The 21,952-nt window shown below is 38.5% G+C and overlaps 1 protein-coding gene across 1 annotated transcript in view; it reads left to right on the plus strand.

Annotated features, from left to right (window-relative positions):
* Positions 1-21,952, plus strand: part of LOC113028238 (melanopsin-A-like) — a 33,337-nt gene that overhangs the window by 2,434 nt on the left and 8,951 nt on the right. The window contains exons 2-9 of the mRNA XM_026178350.1: positions 4,403-4,539; positions 4,677-4,810; positions 10,272-10,475; positions 12,511-12,682; positions 12,916-13,077; positions 13,824-13,931; positions 16,710-16,881; positions 16,977-17,165. Of these exons, the coding sequence (XP_026034135.1) occupies positions 4,403-4,539; positions 4,677-4,810; positions 10,272-10,475; positions 12,511-12,682; positions 12,916-13,077; positions 13,824-13,931; positions 16,710-16,881; positions 16,977-17,165 (1,278 nt within the window). The remainder of the gene's footprint in view (positions 1-4,402; positions 4,540-4,676; positions 4,811-10,271; positions 10,476-12,510; positions 12,683-12,915; positions 13,078-13,823; positions 13,932-16,709; positions 16,882-16,976; positions 17,166-21,952) is intronic.

The raw sequence follows: 21,952 nt of genomic DNA on the forward strand, positions 1-21,952 counted from the left end.
TTTTTCTGAACTGCTAAACAAAAGCATCAAAGGCGCTTGATTAAAGATGAACTTATAGTATTGAACTGACTATAAGATCCTCTTTAAATATAAGAGATGGTTCCTATTTCCTAATATGTGTAGAAGTCTATAGCTCACTGATATCTGAGTGGCTACAGAATTGTTTTTAATAAAAACATAGAATCTCCTGCAGTTATGTTTATCATATATGGCTGCATCAGAAGGATGTTGATTTAATAATTTTTGCACACAGATTCATCAGTGCCTGTGCATGTGTGTGGGGAAGATACTGAGCTTGAAAACTCTTTATGTTTACAGATATTTAAGAGGGACCTACAGTGCTTTTTCTTATTTTCGTCAGTACTGACTGTTACAACTTCACATTTTCAAATTAAACAAATCTTCAAAATTGAGGTTAGCATTTGTAAGTAATCGGTGTGAGCCAAAAGCTCATGCTTCAGAGCTCAGTTTTTTCTACTCTTCGCTCATTGTCAAAGAGAGGGGATATCCCTAATATGGTCATCTGGAGCACACAGCTCTGTCTGTGAGCACAGCAGCTCCACCCACCTGCTGTTCAAACATTTTGTTTGTATGGAGCGCCCAATCAGAATAAAACAAATACTGATATAAATATGAGCATCTATGTTCTTCTTATTTTTATTATTATTAAAAACAAAAGAAATGTCTTAATTTCATTCAGATTCAACTCCTATAATTTTTCTTCTTCGTGTTCCTCTTCTTCGATGTCTCTCACAATCTCATATATCCCTTATCTTAATTTTATGCTTCACTTCATTTATTTTTCTTTGCCTGTCTTATCTCACTGTTCATTAAACAGTCACTAGACCACTACATTTGTATTAGCTGTTTTTCAGCGATGAGGAAAAACTCAGCGATGCTGGTGCGTCTGGCTTTAGTATGCGTTCACAGACATATTAACTATCAAGAGTATAAAGATAACATTTTAGTCTGTAAGTCTCGTAGGAAAATGCATAGAGGACGAGGAGCCTTCCGTGCTATGCAGCTCGCTGTTTCCTTCCTTCCTCGTCGTCATGTGATCGGCATTAATCTGGTCCTAAGCTGCTCAAACTGGGAGAATGGTGACATCAGAGGACATCAGAGGGAAAGAAAGGAGTGATTGAGAGATTTGTAGGAAAAGTCAGGAAGGTGAGAAATTATGCAAATTGGGAATCATCAGTGGCCATGGAGGAGAAGCAGATCCAGCAGAGAAAAACTGAACTGTGTTATCCAACGCATCCCTCATGACAGCATCATGCATGCATGCAAACTTCATTTTCCACCACATTTTCACTCATTAGCCTCCATAACTGTGCCTCAATTTTCTCACTCTACTGTTCCTCCATTTAAAAACAAGAGCTTGTGACTCTGCAAAAAACCAAACAAAAAACAGCTGAAACAGATGTCAAATAAGCAGAAAAAAACAGATGCACACTTAAATGTGGCATCCAGGATTAATGAAAAAGATATGCGTGTTCCAGTTGACCGGTAGGGCAGCTGAGGAAGATTTAGTTCAGCAGAGCTAGTTCTGGGGACCGTGTGCATATGTGTGTGGGTGGGTGTGCATCTGTCTAAAAGAAACACAGGGAGAGTCAAAAGGGAAGTGTTCATGCAGGCGGGTGTGTAAGGATTTCTGATATGAATTCTGAAGTGGAGCTGTGTGCTCTCAGGTGAAACAGCGTCTCAGAAAAAATAAGGTGCTGTCAAATGAAAACCTTTCATTAACACGCAACTTCTTCTTCTGAGGTAAAAAAAACCAACAACAAAAACCCCCCAAAACCCAACCTTGGTTTATTTCAGTTCATTTAAAATGCCAAGTGGTTGAATATAACTAAGTGCATCTTTTAGGGATAAATTTGTGGCACTTTCTTTAAATTGATTCTTTGTATTTGACTTTAAACCTTAGGACTCAATGTAATGTATTTTAATATAGATAAAAGGGCATCCAGTTTTGAAGATGCACTGACAAATTTTCCTGCTAATAAGTGCAAATGCAATGTTATCAGTTAAGGTACTTAGTACTGACCAAATCATAGCCAACCGTGGCATGAACTGAATCATGGATTTGACCAAAACCCCATAATTCTGCATGCACAGCACTGTGCAAAAGTCTTTAGTCTCTTTCATTTCTTTATATTTAGCTTCCAAAGAGCCCAAATTTTGGGTCATTTTATTTTTAAAGTGGTCTTGAGAAATAGTGTCAAGGCTTTCTGATGCTACGCTAAGTTTTTCTTTAGACACTGGCTGCTTTTCCACCCATTTTTAGTCTAGTCCACGTAGCTGACCATTTTCAGAGGAATACATTTTATTTTTTTAAAGTCATTTAGCACTGACCTATGGATTATTTAAGAAAGAAAGAAAGGCACTTAACTCACGTTTTGTACACACACACACACACACACACACACACACACACACACACACACACACAAAATCAGGTTGAATCTGTCATAAATAGCAAAGATATAGTAATTTGTGTCATGGCCTGTGATTCAGCCATTTTAGGTTCTTAGTTTCAGTTCTTGATTATATTAAAGTTCAATAAGGAGCGATCAATAGAAGAAACTGAACATGATTTATTGATATACAGAATTCAATTAAGGTATTTGTTGATTAAACTCTGATGGCCCATCATAGCAAAACAGAATCCCAACAGTCATATCAATTAGGGCAGGACCCCCGTGTCAAGTTTACCTTTGTGTCCAAGTTTTTTGATTTAATTGTTGTTACTCACTTCCTGTTTCACGTTGCTGTCTAGTTTTCTTGTGTATTGTATTCAGTCTCACATTTTCCCCTGAGACTGTGCTGATTGTGTGCACCTGTGTCTTCCCCTCAGCTGTGGTTCATTCCCTTGATTGGCTCTTTGTGTGTGACAACTACATCATCCTTTAGTCCTTTATTTAGTCCTTTGTTAAGTCATCTGTTTAGTCTCCCAGTGTGCTACTTTGGGTCACTTTTCTTGCTGGATTTATAGGAGTTTATGTGTTTATGGACTTCATTATTGAACTTTTATCCACCAATGAAGGTGTGCTTTTTGTTTATTCCACCTGTCTCCTATGTCTGCATTTGGTTCCTTAACCTGCAAACGGTAACAGTTCAACGGGCATAAAATTTTATTTTTGCACAAGAAAAGTAATTCCCTTTTGGTGCATATGTCAGCATGGTGTGCAGTGTGTCTTTAAAGAATGAAGGCAGCTAGAGAAGTGGAGTACAAAAGAACAAGAAGAAGAAGAAAAAACTATCTACAGCAGGTGAACAGCATCTAAAAGTCACGTTCTTAAGAAATAGGAAAAACATCTAGCAAGGACTTAACAGCGGATATCTGGCCCCTCAGCTGATCCATCTACTGTTCACTGAAGCCTCACCAGAAATGGTTTCAGTAAAAGAGACACTGTCAAGCAGTCCGTCTTTAAAAGAGATAAAGGGAGAAAAGATGGAGATATGCCAAACTACATAAGAACTGGACTGAAAAATAGTGGCAACACTGACTTTTTATCAATAAAAATCAACAATTTGAACAATGTTTAGTCCAAATTGTTGCCAATATGTACACTGAGTGTCTGCAGCCATATGTAAAACACGCTGGAAGCTCTGTCATGGTGAGTGGCTGCATTTCAATCAGTGGTGTTGGGGATCTTTGTCAAAATCTATGTAATTGTGAACAAAAAAAGGGTGCAGCAACATTTTGATCAACCATGCAATACGATTTGGAAAGACGTGTCGTGGCTTCATTTTTTTAACATGACAATGACTTTCTACCAATGCAGTAAAAGCATACCTGGATAAAGAAAAAGAAACACACATACACACACACACACAATAGAACACTATCAGTCAAGCATGGCCACCTCAGAGCCCGGACCTAAACATTTTTGAAGCATTGTGGGATCGTCTTGACAGAGAATGGAACAAAAGGCAGCCAACATCCAAAGAAGAGCTTTGTCCTTCAAGTAACCTTGGCAACTGTTCGTGAAGACTTCTTAAAGAAATGAAAAGAAAACTTTAAAGATTTCAGCCTGTGTTTAAAAATGTAGGTGGTCGTACCAAAAATGTATTTCGCACATTTTGTGCCCATTTCCTCCTTTCTAGCAATTTTTTTTTTTTTAAATGAGGGGTGGCTCAAGACCTACTGTATACATAGTTGTCTATATTAATTACAGCTGAATAACAGCTTAAGCCCATTTTTTACATGAGTATTTGTTTTGTTTTCCTTTCCACTGCAAGCTTCTATTCCTCTCCATTTAAGATTTAATGAGATTTAAATCATCCCAATTACTACAATAATTATTATTTTCCTTTTCTTTTTCAGTTTTTCTTTAGATTTTGAATTCTTCACTGTCCTTTCATGAATTAAAAGCAATTGCTTCCTGTTGTCCTGTTGCAGGGTTCCATGGTCAGAGACTACCCATTTCCAACCGTAGATGTTCCAGACCACGCTCACTACACTATTGGTGTTGTCATCCTTGCTGTAGGCATCACAGGCTTGCTGGGAAACTTCCTGGTCATATATGCTTTTTGCAGGTATTTCTTTTCTGCTTATGTGACTGATTTAAATGAATGTCCCACAGTTACTTTTGCATATCTCTCTGATAATAGAATATGTTGTGACTTATTTATTCCCAGTTCATTAAGCATGACAGCTTTATGTTTGTATGCAGGAGCCGAAGCCTGAGGACACCATCCAACATTTTCATTATTAATCTGGCAGTCACAGACTTCCTCATGTGTCTCACGCAGACGCCCATCTTCTTCATCAACAGCATGCACAAACACTGGATCTTTGGGAAGAAAGGTGCAACACTGTGCACATACAAAGCTTAACATTTTTAACTCAATTACGTAACATGTTGCACTTACAGACTTTACAGACTTTAAACAGTCTTTTATATGTGCAGGCACGCACACTTTGAATTCCACCTGTAACCTTAACCTTTTCATTGTGACATACAGTTCAGTGAATGTTCTCACACAGATACACACACAGAAACACAGCTGTCACCCCGTATGATTGCTTTTCTGTCACAGTTTAAAATAAAAAACACTGTGCAGTAGGGTTACTCATAATCAGATGTGCAGGATGATAGCGTGTTTTACATGAATGCATTCGGAGGGAGGTATCATTCATTAGCAGATGTCGTATTGAGAGGTTTTTAAAGAGGCAACACACTCCACTGATCAAACACTGGTAGTCGAGGCGCCTTCAGGAGGTGTCCTGACCTTGATGAAGACAGCCAATGGCTGTCAGAGCTGGAGCTCAAGTCTCAGCGGTGGTTACTGCAGGGGGGCGTTTGCTTCCTTTTTTTTTAATTCTAGCCTTCGCCATCCTCCTACCCAGTTATCCTTTGTAAAAGACAGAACAAGATTCAGATTATGAAATGAAAAAATAAAGCAAGTAAACCGGGTGAGTCTTGCAATTTATGTGTGTTTTTTTTAAGGTGCAGTAAGTCATTTTTTAAGATAATTTCACGTGAATAGAATATCCATGTAAAATTAAACCTAATGTGTTCTAAAATAAAATAAAATGAATCCATTAAAAATACATATGAGTGAGCACCTGTTTGTTGAAGCCAAATCATTGCCCCATCATCTTAAATATAGTGAGGTGGACATTTTTTGGTAATAATGTTTTATGTATGTGGCTAGAGAATCGAGCACATACATTGAACACTTAATACGTTTATTTTATTTTAAAGATTACAGATAGCTCTGTTAAACTGTATATGAGTTTTTGACATTTTTACATGTATAGTTTCATCATCGCTTTCTCATCACGGTTATTTCCTCCCCCACCATTGCACTCTCTTCTTCCTCATCCTCTTTCTCGTCAGCTTAAGCCTCATCTCTTGAATTTAAATCAGGGTTTTAAGACATGACAATGTGCATGAACATGCTTATTTGTTCTCAATATTTTTGCAATTACATATTGTCAGCAGAAAGCTAACAACAAGCCAGCTAAACAACAACAGCTGGTTATAAGCTAAAGAAAATATAAAAGCTAATGTTAGGCTTGAGTGTCCCAAAGATTACATTTTCCATCTGATAAACACATAAATAATTTTATTACATTCTCACATCATTGAGAGTTTATTTGCTGCAAGCCAGAGTCCATCAATGTTAGATCCACTTCAAAGAAAGCTGGCTAACAGTGTCAAATATACTCAACAACTCATCTCAGGATTGGTGTCACTGGTCAGAAGTGAGCTTCACTGATACATCAGCTCATATCAGATTGCTTTCAAAAGGTTTTATAGTCTCCTCTGAAGTAAATATACCGGAACACATATTGATAGCTGAAGTAAACAGTGGCCCAAAAACCTACACTCACTGCAGATGAACAATGGCTAGAGGTGTTTGTCCCACAGCAGACACAGTAGCTAAGATTATGCATTTGACCTGGGAGAGGTAAGAAAGCTGTTTTTATTTTGGGTGCAATCTGTAATGTACTGACATCTAGTGGCAAGATGTTACACACTGTACCTTTAAACAAAATCTCAATACATTAATTAATAATGGGATTTTTCTGTTGTGCCTTAGGGCAGATGCATGACAGATGTAATTGGGAGAGGTTAAATTAATACATGGAGTACATTTATTAATAGCGTTAGGGTTAGCCCGAATTGTAATCTGTTTAGCTGTTAAAGAGCCATGGGTTGCCAACCTCTGCTCTAGGGATTCTGTGAGTGGCAGTTTTAGGAGGTTAGGTGGATGATCTGTCAGTCTGTCTATTGCAGGGACATTGATTTTCCTCAAAGAATAAACTTTAGTGACCATCTGGTTTCTTCAGTTCAGGCAACAATTATACACAATGAAATGATGCCATCTATTAATTCATTTTCTTAATCGCTTGTCAGGGTAGCAATGTGGTACCCTGCCCATCCTGGGCTGAGAGGCAGGGTACTCCCTGGACAGCTCACTAGTCTATCACTAAGAAAGATCTAAGATAGAGACACAGACACTGAGTAACCAATGTGTCTAACAAGCAGGAGGAACCCACACAGGCCCATGGATAATGTGACCCCAGCCAGCTGCTGGATTTAAATCCAGGACCTGCTTGCTGTGAGGCAAACACTGCCCCACTGATGAAATGATGTCACATAGATTTGATTTGATTTACTAGAAGACCACAGAGGTTGAAGTTACCCATATTATTCCAGTATGTTTATATTTGACACACATTTATTGACAAGCTTTCAAATGCAACATTCAAAATGTTAGAAACAATAGCACATTTAATTTCTTGCACACGATAACATGCTGAGTGTTTGCCACTAAGCAAACCACAAGTCTTCAATGTTGTTTGGACAGATGATACCAAAGTAATGATGTTTGGTCATAACAGTTAACAGTCAGCACCAGTAACCAGACTGAAGTGTTGTGGCAGAACCTTAAGAGAGCAGTGAATAGACAAATGCAAACCCCATGAAAACAAACGGGCTAAAATTCCTTACCAGCGATGTGAGAGATTAATAAAGTTATACAGAAAACAATCACTTCAAGTTATTGCTGTTAAAGGTGTTTCAGCTAATTCATGGGGTGTTCTTGGTTTTTCACAAGATTGTAGGAGACCACCTACTTGTGTCAGTCAATAGATCGATAACATTCAAACTGGGTGGTATTTTTAACACATTTACCCACAAGTGTGGGTGTAGAGTCGCTATAGTTTAGGGCTATGTAGCTATCACCTGAAGTTTAAAACTGCTTCACAAAGACTGATCCTATACAGCTATCAAGGCTTTTCAGTTTCTTGTTATCGATTTAATAGCTTTTACTGGTGTTTGTGACATGTTTTTATACATGAATGAATGAATGAATCCAGGGGCTTAAATATGAGAAATATGAAAAATGTGACTGATGGTATATTTTGATTTGAGTATCCTGTGATATAAATAAGCTGCTAGGGGAAAAAAATCAAATGAAAACAAGAAGAGCAAATGAAGTGAAACTCAAAGCAAGCAGGTTTTACATTTGATGGACTGTTGGCTGGTTGTTAGAGTGAATTGTTGTCTGTCTCTCTGTGTGGAAACCTTATGATTGACTGATGGGTGTTCCTTGGCTATCGCCCAGTATCAGCAGGGATTGGCTACTGTACACCTGCAACATTATTTGGTGAAGCGACAAAGAAAATGGATAAAGATAAAGTGTCACAAGATGCCATAATTAAATGAGCTCCAGCCAAATTCCAAACACTGCAAAACATTTTAGATATCATAGATTATTCAGCATTTAAAATTGTTGAATGTATTTATTTGTCCACCTTGGTTCTAATGAATCTGATGCTTTCACATGCCATACTTTTTCTTCTTCTGGATATTCACTGGACGTTGTAGTTTAATTTATCTACCATATGCAAATGACAATTTTTATTATTTTGTTTTTAGATTTAAATGTCGGTTTTTGTTGCATATTTTCACATTTTGCATAAAAACAATCTCATAAATTTTTTCCCCTCTTATAAAGCATTTGGACTTCACTATGCTCTCAGCATTGTTGTTACAGCAAATGCCTCAGGACTTAAAAATATTGTTCTTCTTCAGAAAACATCTGCTGTTTATTGTGAACCAGTCTGGAATTTATTAGCTTCAGTAACTTTGGCTTTTGAACACACGCACACACACAGATGTGTTGATTTACACTATATTAAACTGCCTTAATCGCCTGCATTTGTTTGAGTTTCATCACAAAGCCAGCACAGAGTTTGTCATATGCTTGGACTTGATGTTGTGATTATATGACGTGTGACAGGTCAATGGTAATTACAAAACTAGAGCCTGGAGGAAAAACAGCTGATGAAATGATGAGTGAATGCTTGTCGTTTGTCATGCGTGTCATCTGCATGAATATATTTCCACAAGTGTATCTATTAGATTTCCTCATGGATACATTAAGTGTAAATATGCCAACAATGTGTCTCTCTAAAAAAAGACAGCATGTTAAAATATTCTGACACATTTTTCATTATATAAACATTAGGTTTCACACTCCCTGCTTTCTATTTCCCTCACATTTTCTCTCATTTCTAATTCACCACATACACTTGTCTGCAAATGATGTTAAGTGTAATCGCTAACCTAGAGCTCTTTTCCAGCATTTCATATCTCATTTATCTCATTATACTTCGAAATGTAGCATGAAATTAAGTGCCAATCAAATTATTTAAATAAACTGTTTTGGGTCTTTTTTTACCGTGATAATTGAAAAAAAAAGGATCGAAAAACTGAATTTCATGCTAACGCTGCATGTGACAACAAACTGTACATAATAGATGGAAATAGCCATCATGATGTCAACCACCTGTTTGTGAGGTTCCCTTACTACCTACTGCTGCTTGTGTTGGTATCCACTTGTTAGTCATAGCGACCCTTAAGACATTCCTTATCTTTCACCTGCTCCATCACCAATCAATCACCTGCCTCCATCTCACCCTATTCCTTCATACGCTCTGTACGTCCTCCTTCACAACATCCAAAAACCTTCCCTGTGCTCTTCATTTTTTCCTCCAGCCTGCCTTCAAACACGCTGTCTCCTCTTTCTCTTTACTCAGCAGTATCCTAGTTACAACAAGCACCTTGCCGGTCAACAGCACTCGTGTCTGTCATTGCTAACACAACAATGCCTGCATGATAATGGCTATTTTTGATTTGGCAATTATTTTATACCAAATGTTCTTCCTGATGCAACTCTCTCCATTTATTCTGCCTCGAGACCGTCACGAGGAGTACATCTGTTTGCAGTCCTCATGGCTAGGTTGTGATGTGGAAGTTCCTTCCCACTGTTGCAAAGTTCTTCTTCATAGGGTTCACTATAGGGCCTATATAAGATAAAGCACTGTGAAGGAACTTTTGTTGCAAATTGGTGCTATACATTTATAAAAAGGGAACTGAACACTTTACATGTTATGAAGCTGCAGAGCTTTTAGCTCTTTTCCTACTTGTACCATGCTTTTTGGATTATTAATAGCTGGGAATTTCAACAGGGAGCAAGCCTCACGTGGTAATTGAAGAATGCAGTTTTTGTCACTTGACTCTAAGAAATTCTTACAGTCCAATTGTATAGACTATGAAGCATAGATCTCAAATGGTCAACCAGCAAAAATGTTCCCCTTAGGAATAGAAAGCTAAACCTAACTAAACATTGCAGTTAGAGAGTTAACCACTTTGTCTGCTATCACTGTAGTTTTTACTACAATTATTTGTGATTATACAATCAGATGTGGTCAGTATTAACATGAGCACATGTTGACATTTCCTACCGAGGTTGTGAGCTGTACGCCTTCTGTGGAGCTCTCTTCGGTATCTGCAGTATGATGACACTGATGGTGATTGCAGTGGACCGGTACGTGGTGATCACCAGGCCTCTGGCTTCCCTCGGGGTGATGTCTCGTAAGAAAGCATTCACCACTGTGGCTGTTGCCTGGCTCTATTCAGTGGGCTGGAGTCTGCCGCCCTTCTTTGGCTGGAGTGAGTACAATTTTATTCAGTGACCTGGATGTTTAATAATGATTATCAGTGTGATATAGCGATATAGTTTTTGAATCTCTGTCTAGCTACTTATTTCCAACTGATCTAACTAATGGCAGCATTTGTATTTCCTGATGAAAAGTGTGGCATTATTTCAAAGAGATCTTGGTTTGCCTTTTCAGCATGGAAAAAAATGAACATTTCACGTGAATCATTAAAACACTTGATGGATATGATAGTGGAACAGTTTTACTGAGGCTCTGCAGCCTCACACGTTTTATGGTACCACATTTGCATCTGTTTGTGAAGGTACTCGCATTTGCAGAGTACACACAAAGGGGGATGCTACCAATGCAAATATGCTTGTGTGCAGTCCTCCAAGGACCTGACACCTTAACATTGATTAAGCTATGCGAAGGTTAAACGCTGACTGGTTGAAAAGTGGACCATAACAAGAAAAAGGAGCGACAGCCGAGTTCAATACAAACAAGAGAAGAATGGGGGAAAAAATTTAAGACAAAAAGTTCAACGTGAGAGGCACAGATGGTGGACACTTTCCACTGTTTTTAGCTGTTTCACTATTTTAACTCTTTGCATGTAACTTCTCTGGCTAGGCCCAACAACATCCCAAGCAGAAGTATGGTTGCTTGTGACATTGCCACCTGGTGAGAGTAAACAGCTACAACATGTAGACAATGGTCTGCAAAGCTGTGTGTACCACCACAGAGCTGTGTTTGAGCCATCGCTCTCATATTAGCTTTTGGCTTTTCCTGTACTGTGTTTGATTTAGGGGAGGGGTATTTCTGTCCACATCTTGTTCAAGTATCACAAAGTACAACTCCAGCTGTGAAAGCAACTGCTGCAACCCATGAAGAACAAGTCTACATTATTAAAATCATAGACACTTAAGCTTAGGCCTGTCCAGAAAGTGTGTGAGGACTGATTAAGACAACAAAATACAGCTAGCAATTATGATTGATAGAGGTGTAGGGTAAGAAAAAAAACAAACAAATAAATGCATACAATAGTAAGATTTAGACACTTACATAGCCTGTCACAGCATGATGTCGCCTCCACAAAGGACTCCATGGTGGTAGTACATAATGGGTTACATGGCAGCACCATTGAAAGCCTTCTCCCTTTTCTTAATCTCAATAAATCCAAGCTTTTTCTGAAAAGGTTGAAGGTTTTAACTTAAAATCTACAACATGGCTTCTTATTAAGCCTAACCATAACATAACCATGGCTGGAAATAAAAGTAAACTCGAACGTGTCACTAATACTGATTGATTAAAAATAAAGGTGCTTTTGGACAATGTGCCAGAAACAGTGGAACCACAGGGGAGATGTGTTTGACTTGAATGTGCATTGACTCATTCTTTATCCAGTGCCACCACCACCAGGGAGTGTGTATACCATGGCAAGGCTCTTAATTGATTTTCCATTGGTATGTTATGCATTCTTAAGAAGCTGTGGTCATTTTACAAATTCAAGTCTAGTCTCAGGGAGTGACAATCAATGGAAAGCCCCACAAACAATGGCAAAAAAAACCTCTTCAGGATTTCAAAGAAATATCTCAGTGACTCCAATAAAATACAGTGAGAGAGGATAAATTACATAAACAGTACAAACCAGTAATGCAGCTTAATTCTGTATTCCCTATTTATGCTTTGTTACCTGTATTTCCAAAGGCTATTGGCTCTTTCATTCATTGTCTTCAAGGTTGTTTAGGTGTTTAGCAGTTATAGGATGGATTTCCTTCCATACATCTTATATAAAACAGTGTTTTCTTCCATTTTTCTGTCCACTGAATAGACAAAATAAATCAATGTGTTAAAAGGTTGGCCATATAGTAAACTCCATTCATACAAGACTCACATACTCTACCGGCAGCCCTTTATTGAAGTAGTAGGCACAAACATGTTCAAAATGCAGAAGTATGAAGTCAAAGACTTTTCAGGAGCAAAGAGGCAGGAGAGAAATGTCAGATTTAATGATGTGGAAAATGACCAAAAGAGTTTATGTCCTCCCAAAGGTGCCTACGTCCCGGAGGGTCTGATGACGTCTTGTTCCTGGGACTACATGACGTTCACCCCTTCCGTCCGCTCCTACACCATGCTGCTCTTCACCTTTGTCTTCTTCATCCCTCTCTTTGTCATCATTTTCTGCTATTGCTGTATCTTCAGAGCCATTCGACACACAACGCGGTTGGTACTGTTCATGCACACACGAACATCAACACCATTTATGGCTATTATTCTCGAAGGTCTCCTCCTGTGACACACTCCCACAGCTGTGTGAATATCAACAAGTTAGCCATAAAAATGAATTACAAACGAGGGTCTGTTATCACAGTAAAATTACAATTTATATTATTTATTATAGACGACGGCTTTCGATAACTATTTTTACTGGTGGTGGGCATGTCTGTGCATCACAGGGCAATAACAAAGATCAACTGCGAGGGGACCAGAGACTCTGCAAAGAGGTTCCATAAAATGAGGAGCGAATGGAAGATGGCTAAAATTGCACTCATCGTCATCCTCCTGTTTGTCATCTCCTGGGCCCCTTATTCCTGCACAGCCCTCACTGCATTTGCTGGGTACGTGCACAAGTGTGTGTGTCAGTGTCTGCTAAAGAGACATCTTTTTTCACAGTCCAGTGACGTCTAAAATTCTCCATTAGGACGAAAAAACCCCAAAGTTGAACACTTTACTCACAATAAAGTACTGAGTTTATGATTGAAGATGCCATTAAAGCTGTTTCAGCCAAAAGCTATTTATCTATGGCTGCGTGGTTTTAGTCGTAACAAGACTGTCAATATTCCTGTAGGAAGTGAACTCCCGTGATGGATTACCTAGAACAGAGTATTCATCAATACACATGCATGACAGAACCAAACCTTTGGTTTTTTAAGTAGATTTGTTCCAAACCACCATATTTCTCTCAATACTTGGTAGACCAATAAGAAACTAGGAAAGGCTGCATACTGGATTGATCAGGTGGACAGTGACACAACTACCTGCTGCCTGTTCTTTTGCGATGGACTGTGCTGCCTGTCCAAGAAGTACCCCATCATTGTCCCAGTGTCACCTGAAGTATAGCCTCCAGCCCACCGTGACCCTGGCTGAACAAGCAGTTAAGAAAATGTTGGGGTGAAGTGAGGGATGAATTGAGCACTAAATGCAAGCCCAACTGTGTGTCCCAGTCCTGTGTCTCTGCACTAATTCTGCACAAGACAACACACGCCCACCCATGCCCTTGTCACACAAATGTGTCTCATTTCCTTGTCTCATTTTTCTTCCTGCCACCATCTGTCTCATCTCTCTCTCCCTCTCTCTCTCTCAGGTATGCAGACTTGTTAACTCCTTATATGAACTCTGTTCCTGCTGTGATTGCCAAAGCATCAGCTATCCACAACCCCATCATATACGCCATAACACATCCTAAATACAGGTAGGATGTAGCTGCAGTAACAGTTAAAAAATAATGGTGTTCTTTCTCAATCTCCTCGCACACAACAGCGGTGAAGAAGCAGACGTTACACAAGGTGTCAGAGTAATAATTAAGGACATAAAAGTAAAAAACTTTTTGCAGCTTCAGTATGTACACAATGGCACACCACAGTAAGAATGTAAGAAAAGAAAGAAAACATCAAGCTACAAAAAGGAATAATAAAGCAGTGTGACAGAGAAGTATAATTGGTATACAGAGAAAGTAAAGAAAAGATACAAAATAATCATTTTGAAGTATTTTAGTAAAGGTTCATGTTGTCTCTGTGTCCCCCCCCCCCCCCCCCCCCCCCCGGCTCAGACTTTTTTAAAGAACAAATTTAGCTGCTTCCATGCTCATGTTAGTTATCTCTCCAAGTAAATATTTCATCTTATTTGGTTTGAGAGTGTGTCAAATTTGGTATTGCTCTCTCTGCATGTGTGCATAATTGATACTATGTTGCCAGGTTTGTCATCGTCACCCATATAAATGGCTGGGATGTGTTTCCTTGGTCTATAGTCAGTTACATCTGATCAGCTCTGATTAGAAAGGGAGATTATTTTTGGAGTTTTAGCAAAGATGTTGCTCAGTAGTTGATACTTTAACCGATGGCACAACCACAGAATGATTAACATGTGTGGTTTACATTATATCAGAATAAGGTTTCATTGTTCTTTAATTATTTTAAAAGGGTATAATTTTAGCTTGGGGTGTGAGAGGTCAGCCCCCAAAAATCTACAAATCTCTCAGGAGCCCAGCATATACGATGTCACAAAGTTTCTACAGTTCAAAGAATTTTGAAGAATACAAAAAACAAACATTAAAAAAGACAAATAAAGGAGATTGGAGCGCCAGAAACAAACAAACAAAAGAAGGTTGAAGGCCACCCACCCAGTGTGTGATTCGATTAAATCGCCTTATCTAAACTTGTGTTAATAAACCAAACTAATGAAATTAAAACGGAAAACAAGACAACCCACAACATTCAACTCAGTAGAATATTGAACGTTTACTAAGCAGCTGAAGTCAAAGGAGGCCAATGTCAGACCAGAGAGAGAGGCACTCCAACCATCCTGACTTCATATGCAAGCAGATGAGTCTTCATAGCTAATCACTACTCTGCATGAAACAGAGAGTGCTAGAAAGCAGGTTAATAAAGATGATCAAATACAATAACCAGAGGGTAAATGTGCCATCGCACAGAGGCGCATGACACTCCCAGTGACTCCTTTGCACTTCTTTAATCACATTCTAATATAAAAAAAATTGCGAACAAGCTACAAGTCTGGCCATGAACACTGGCCATGTGTTCGGCACCTCCTGCAACCTCCTGCAACACATGACACTCACACACACACACACACACACACATACACACCGATCCCACAAGAAAGTCCGATGCAATAACAATTTGGAGGGATTTAGATATATGTTACTCTGTAGAACATTTCAGTTCCAATCCTATTTTTCAGACTTTTGACCATATTTTCTGATTTGTGGGATGGTAAAAGCAGAAATTCAAAATCTGTACAAGAAATGAACAATGAAAAAGAATGCAAATGACTTCACTTTTGTAAAAATTTATTTAAATATTCAACTGGGGAAAAATTCTGATAATATTCATTAGCAGGCTATACTTTCATGTACACAATGCGCTTACTTTTGTTTTTGGCAGTAGTACGAGGACATTTGGCAGCAAATATCCTTGTATTTTGGAACTTTTGGAATTACTAACTTTCCAATTAGTAGATGACCTGCACTACCTCCTGATTTACAGCTGCCCCTAAAATTGTTGCCATGCTTACCATGAACATGCCTATGCACTAGTGAGTGTAAGTTCAAGCAAACTTGATCTGAGCAGACACTATGATCCCGTCTCCCCTTAAAGTACTCATCATGTCCATTTTATCATAACTTTGCTCCTTATCAAATTATTATTTTAAAGCTAATCCTTACATGGGGATTCATTCTGCACCTTAGCAACGGAGCCAATTCGTGTTGATTTTAAAGACACTACAAAGTGCTGGGTGAACATCAGCCTCAACCTACTTTATAATTTATTATCATTATTTTATTACTACTGTTTATTATTTGATCCTGCTTTTGTGTGGTAGTTGGCACATTCGCTTAACAATCAAAAGGTTCCAGCAGGAGACAAAAATCCCTTTCAGGTTTTATCAGGGAGAGAATTCCAGGTGAAACCACATCAAACATGCCAAGCTACCTGCTAACAACCCTACCCCACCCCTCACCCCCAAGTGAATAAGGCTGAAAATAGCTTATTTGGTTTTGTTTTGTGTTGTTACATGAATCACCGAAGCAACTAGAAACTGAATAGTAGTAAATGCATTAGTAAGGCAATAATTAAATAGTAGTAAAAGAGCAGTACACTGAAATAAAGGAAAAAACTGACTACAGTGACAACATGGGCAGTCTTGGTAGTTGTACCACAACCCCTTAAATGCACAGCATTAATCAAACTTGTATAGTGTAGAAAAGCACTATACTGTATATATATCTAGTTCATTTACCATTTACCAAACTTTAAGGAGCCAAGCCTCATGACTACTTTATTTTTTGTGGTATTCTCATCTTGATAACTTTTTAACATCCTAATTAAAAGCTGACATTTGTCTAATTCAGCTCCAGCTTGTAAGGATGTCATGCAGCCCCACACTTCACTATCATGTAATTAAAAAAAAAAAGCAATTATGGATTGGAAAATTTCTCTGTCTCGTTCAGGTCAGCAATCAGCAGGTACGTTCCTTACCTCGGGGTATTGCTGTGTATGAAGAGCAGAGACCGTTTCAGCAGCAGCAGCTTCCAGTCCATCCGCCGATCAACCCTCACCAGCCAGTCAGAGTTCAAAGGCCCCAGCAGGACTCACAACTCTTCCCAGTCTGAGAGTGAATCAGTGAGTGTGGCTCATATTTAATATGTTTTGTATTTTATGTCCTTGTACAAAGGTTTAAAATATGGATTGCTGATTTCAGTCCTTTTCCATCTCAGGCCCAGTTCTCAGACACGGAGGAAGACTACTCTTCACGAACTCCTGTTAGTCGTCACTTGTCCGGTGATGCCAAACAGGTGCGTCACGCTAGCCAGAGGTCAAAGGTGAGAGGGTATAACACAGAGTACGAGAGAACCTCTGCTCACAACGCCACTGATCCAGCAATATGTCACCTGTCACCAATCACTGTGAGTATAAAAGCCTCACTTGTGTAAAGGTATTGCTGCTAACACGACAAAAAGTTCCATGATTCCAGTCTACTTGATTTTAATTAGCTTTGTCTCCCCTTCATTCTCATCTCCTTGTTCACTTTGAAAAAACCTTTCAGTGCTCAATAAGTGGAAGTCTCTTTCTGATCACCTGCACAGTGTCCTTCATTGTATTAAAAGCCTTCAGCCTGTGTTTATTTTGGGGAAGAGAGTTGCACAAGGTAAAATCTGTAGAGTAAGGTAGGGAGTCATTGCAAATTATGTTTGGCTCCTGAAAGAAGTAGAAAGAAGTTTTGATGCATTTTGAATGGGTGTACAATGGCCGGCTGACACAACACCACTGTTGAGGTACTTTGTATTGAATATTCCCTCTAAGTAAAACTGCACTGAAAGTCTTTCCCTTGCAGATGAATTCATAGCACACAACCCGTCGAATGACAGTTTAACTGCTTCTGTGCTTGCTTGTGACCAGATGTCCCTGTTATTGGTTCAGACGTAACAAACTCGTTCACTGACACAACTGTTTGGACACAGCTCTAATCACCAGAACTCTGATGTAAAAGTTGTTTCTCGAGGACAGAGTTTACTTTCTGTGCAAATTTGAGGTCTGCTGTGAAACTGCGGTTTCTAAATCCTCTTAAATTGTTGTTTGGGAGCTCGAGACATCGTCGATGTCATCATTGTTTAATTGCATATAACTTAAAGAGGACATATTGATGGGAGTCCACTTAAAATCCAGGCTAACTCAATGTTATGACCAGGGACTGTGTAATTGTGTTTCTGTGGTGCCAGAAAATAACGCTGATCTTGCTGGTTTGACTTTGCATTTCAGTATCACTCATATTGTCTGGTTACCAATGGGAACAGCTTATTTGACTTTTTAAAACAAATTCAAACCACAGAAAGAATTTCATAAAGAACAAGTACCTCACGGACTGCTATTGCTTTTAAATGACTCTCTGAAGCTGACATTTGCGAACTGTCTCAGTCTGAAATCTTCATGTCTGGAACTTTATTGTGATCACAGCTACTTTAAAATCAACCTGCATATAAACTCTGCCATCAGAAATACAGTAAAATGAAGAAAAGAGTGTCATGTTGGAATCAGCATGTATTGATGTCTACAACTCTGCATTATTACTCTATCACTAGTGACAAAAATGTAACTCACAGTTTCTCCACTGAGGGACATATGGTGTAAACAGCCAAGTGAAAGTGAATGTAAACCCACATAAAGTTTGTTTTTTAGACAGTGAGGGAGAAGCCAGCGACATTGAGGATAGAGAACAGGGGAAGATAAACAGTGGGTGTCATTGGAGCGGATTCAAACCTGGGCATATGGGTCGCTTGTTCAAGCCAGTGAGCTAAATTAGCACCCCACAAAGTGCCACTTTTAATTGCAAAACTCAGTAAATGAACAGCTGTAAGAGTTCACAGTGCAGGCAAATTTCTAACAAATAGGCTGTTAAATGGACTATAAACTCTCACAGTTTACAGCACATAAAGAACTCAAAGGAAAGTTTTATCCAAAAGTTTAACCTCCATCAATGTATTTATTGATTCAAAGGCTGGAAGTCACCTGTGGGTCAATCCATGTGGTTGTCATAGTTACATACTGTAAGTCGATCTGTTTGAGAGTAATAAACTGTCAAGGAGCATAAACAACCACCAGGTCACGACTCAGTTATACCACCATGGTTTAAAGAAGTGGAACATGCCTAGCATCCTCTTCTTCTTCTTCGCCTTTTTATTTATTGGCTGCTTCCTTTAGGGGTCACCACAGCGGACCGTCTGCTTCCATCCTGTCATATCCCTGTTAACCCTACCTTCACTGCATCCATGAATCTTCTCTGTGGTCTTCCTCTTCCTCTGCTGCTGGAGAGCTCCATCTTCAACATTCTTTGCCCAATATATCCACGATCCCTCCTCTGCACATGTCCAAACCATCTCTAACTCTAACTTCCTCTGACATACCCATTTCTAATCCTTTCCCTTCTGGTCCTATCACCTTTATTTTGGAAGATTGTCACTAGTACATTATTAATCCTCTGCATCTTTCCTCCATCCTCGAAGCACCCCTACTATCTTCTCAACACACCCTTCATTTGTTAGATGTCCATCTCTCTTGTACATGAGGGAATACTTGTATTGTCATCATATTGGTTTTATACTCTAATTCAAACTAGGGAACAACATAACTGTGGGAAGGCATGAAAGGAGTCAAATGTTGATGCCTTTGTCACGTGAACGATTGCAGAACTGGGAATGGACCATTTTCAAAAACTATTGCATCTCCTCCTCTCTATAAAACCCTGCTTTTCTCTGTGCCTTTGAACATGTCAGCCTAGAACGTCTATAAACACTTTGGATTTCTGATGTGGACAGACAGCATAAAGCGGCCCTCACAATGCCATTCACACATCCTTTGACAGACAGCTCAAAATCCACAGTTTATGAGTAATTTGTGCTAACCCACATGTGACCTCAAATACTAAATGCCTGAGCCTCCCCACCAGACAATCACAGTTCTGTAAGCCTTTCTCTCCCCCCCCCCCCCCCCCCCCCCCCTCTCTCTCTCTGTCTTTTATTAGTGAAGATCAGCTTGCAATGGCATTTTGTCATTTTTAGCTGGCTGTGACCTAACTAAAAATGACAGAAGTTGCTGGCAGCAAGTGAAATTGGCTGTCGAGTATCTTAAAAATATACCCAGCATTAGTTTTCATTCATATCACATCTATAATTTAAGCTTTATCGACTTAGTCACTTTATCAGCCCCTTCAAGCGTCACACATGTGTTTAATTTGCATTTATGTTGTTTAGGATGTTAGAGTAATGTCATAAAATTTGTCCAATAAAATTTGAACACGAGTAGATAATTTTGCATGGTAGTGTTCACAAACTAAGAAACCCAGCGTACACAGAAGTTACCAGGTGTGTAATAGTTTCTGGTACTGGAGGCCATCCACACCAGCTGTCAGCGATTGCTCTAGCTTTTGGCAACTAAGTGGCAGAAGCCAACTGATCTTTTTATGATTGATCACTCTTAATGCACTCACATGCACAAGACCACCTTGAACTGAGAGCTTCCATTGTCCTGTGTTACCCAGTGTTGCAACTGAAACCACCATGTAATTGAATCATCATGAAAATCTATATTTTAACTCATAAACCATTTTAAACCATTTTTAATTAAAATAAATTAATGTTTAGTGTTTAGAAATTAATGGCTCATTGGCTGGTGTAGGAAAAAAATTATAAACCTCTCAATTCTGACATGTTCAGAAGCTAATTAACAACAATTTATTATTTAACAGCTTGTTCTGAATAATTCCTCAGTATCATCTCACATTCTTGTGTCAAGTGTCGCCCAGACATTTTATTTGTTTCATAAAAACCTGAAAAAAAGCCTCATGCTGTTGACAGGCCAGTGATAGCAACAGGTCTTTTTATGTGGGACATGCAGTATATGGAGCATTTCCGTCTCCCTCTAATCATCTTAGTTCACAGGAATAAAAATAATACAAGCAATCCACATGTATGCATGATGCAAACACACACATGCAGGCAAACCGCCACGCAGGTCAGGTTCACTGAGGACTCTGATACAGAGGGTGCAAACACTAATCCAGTAATCTGGGACTTTCAGACTTAATCCACAGTTTGCATGATGCGGCCCCGTGTTTAAAAGTACTGCACTTGTTGGCAGTGGAAGAAAGCCCCTGACTGCTACCTCCATCTTTAGTCAGTAGTTTGTATACATGTTTACATGACATATACACTCACACACTGTTACCTATACACAGTCATCATGACTGTCAATTTCAATTTATGAGAGTGTTTAAGAGGGCTGGCATTTTAACTGTACGATTATTTTTGTTGATATAGTTTGTTGTGCTGTTAAACTGCACTGAATTAAACAAGGTCCTGTTATTTAACCTAGCATCAGTCAACATAATAAAATTTAAGTAAAAGACTACTTTGAACAGATAAGTATAAAGACTGAATTGTTTCTTCCATTTTCCTATTGAGCTAGCCAACCTGCTGTTTTACTGAGACATCATGAGCATCCAGCTCAAATTAAAGATGTGGATTAATTTTGATGGTGAGAAAGAGCATTGAAAATTACAGGGTTTTTAATAATTTTTGAGACATTCTGATGACACACTGATTCAGATTTCAAAGGGCAATAAAAAAAATAAATAAATATATAGATAGATAGATAGATAGATATATATAGATATCTATATATATAGATATATATATAGATATATATATAGATATAGATATAGACATATATTTATAGATATATAAAATGTATTAAAATTTCATAGCAATCATTATATATATCCAAACTTTAAAAAAAAAAGAAATTATGAGTTTCTTTTTTGCATTGTTGTGAAATATAACGTTTTCGCATGTTATAAAGACGAATATTCAGAAATTCTAAATAAGAATAATAGTTTAGTGTGTGTGCACAAATATGTTAAATTGTAGGAGTGATGGCCTTTTTGTTCATATTTTAATGAGCTAATACTTGTAGATTATTTTATGTATCTGTCTCAAATTACAGATCCTGATTCAATATTCATGGCAAGAAAGACCAGTGAAAATTTTAGGAATTTATCTGTGATCGTTTTTGTGTTATTCATTTTCTGAGTGCAAAAAAATGGTCTGAAAGTGGGTTGTCTGACCATTTTTAAAATATATTTTTACCAGTGGTTTGAATATTTGCAATTCTGGTTTTATATACCCATATTTAGACCGAC

Source organism: Astatotilapia calliptera, chromosome 8, assembly GCF_900246225.1.
Source record: "Astatotilapia calliptera chromosome 8, fAstCal1.2, whole genome shotgun sequence".
Classification (NCBI taxonomy): domain Eukaryota; kingdom Metazoa; phylum Chordata; class Actinopteri; order Cichliformes; family Cichlidae; genus Astatotilapia; species Astatotilapia calliptera.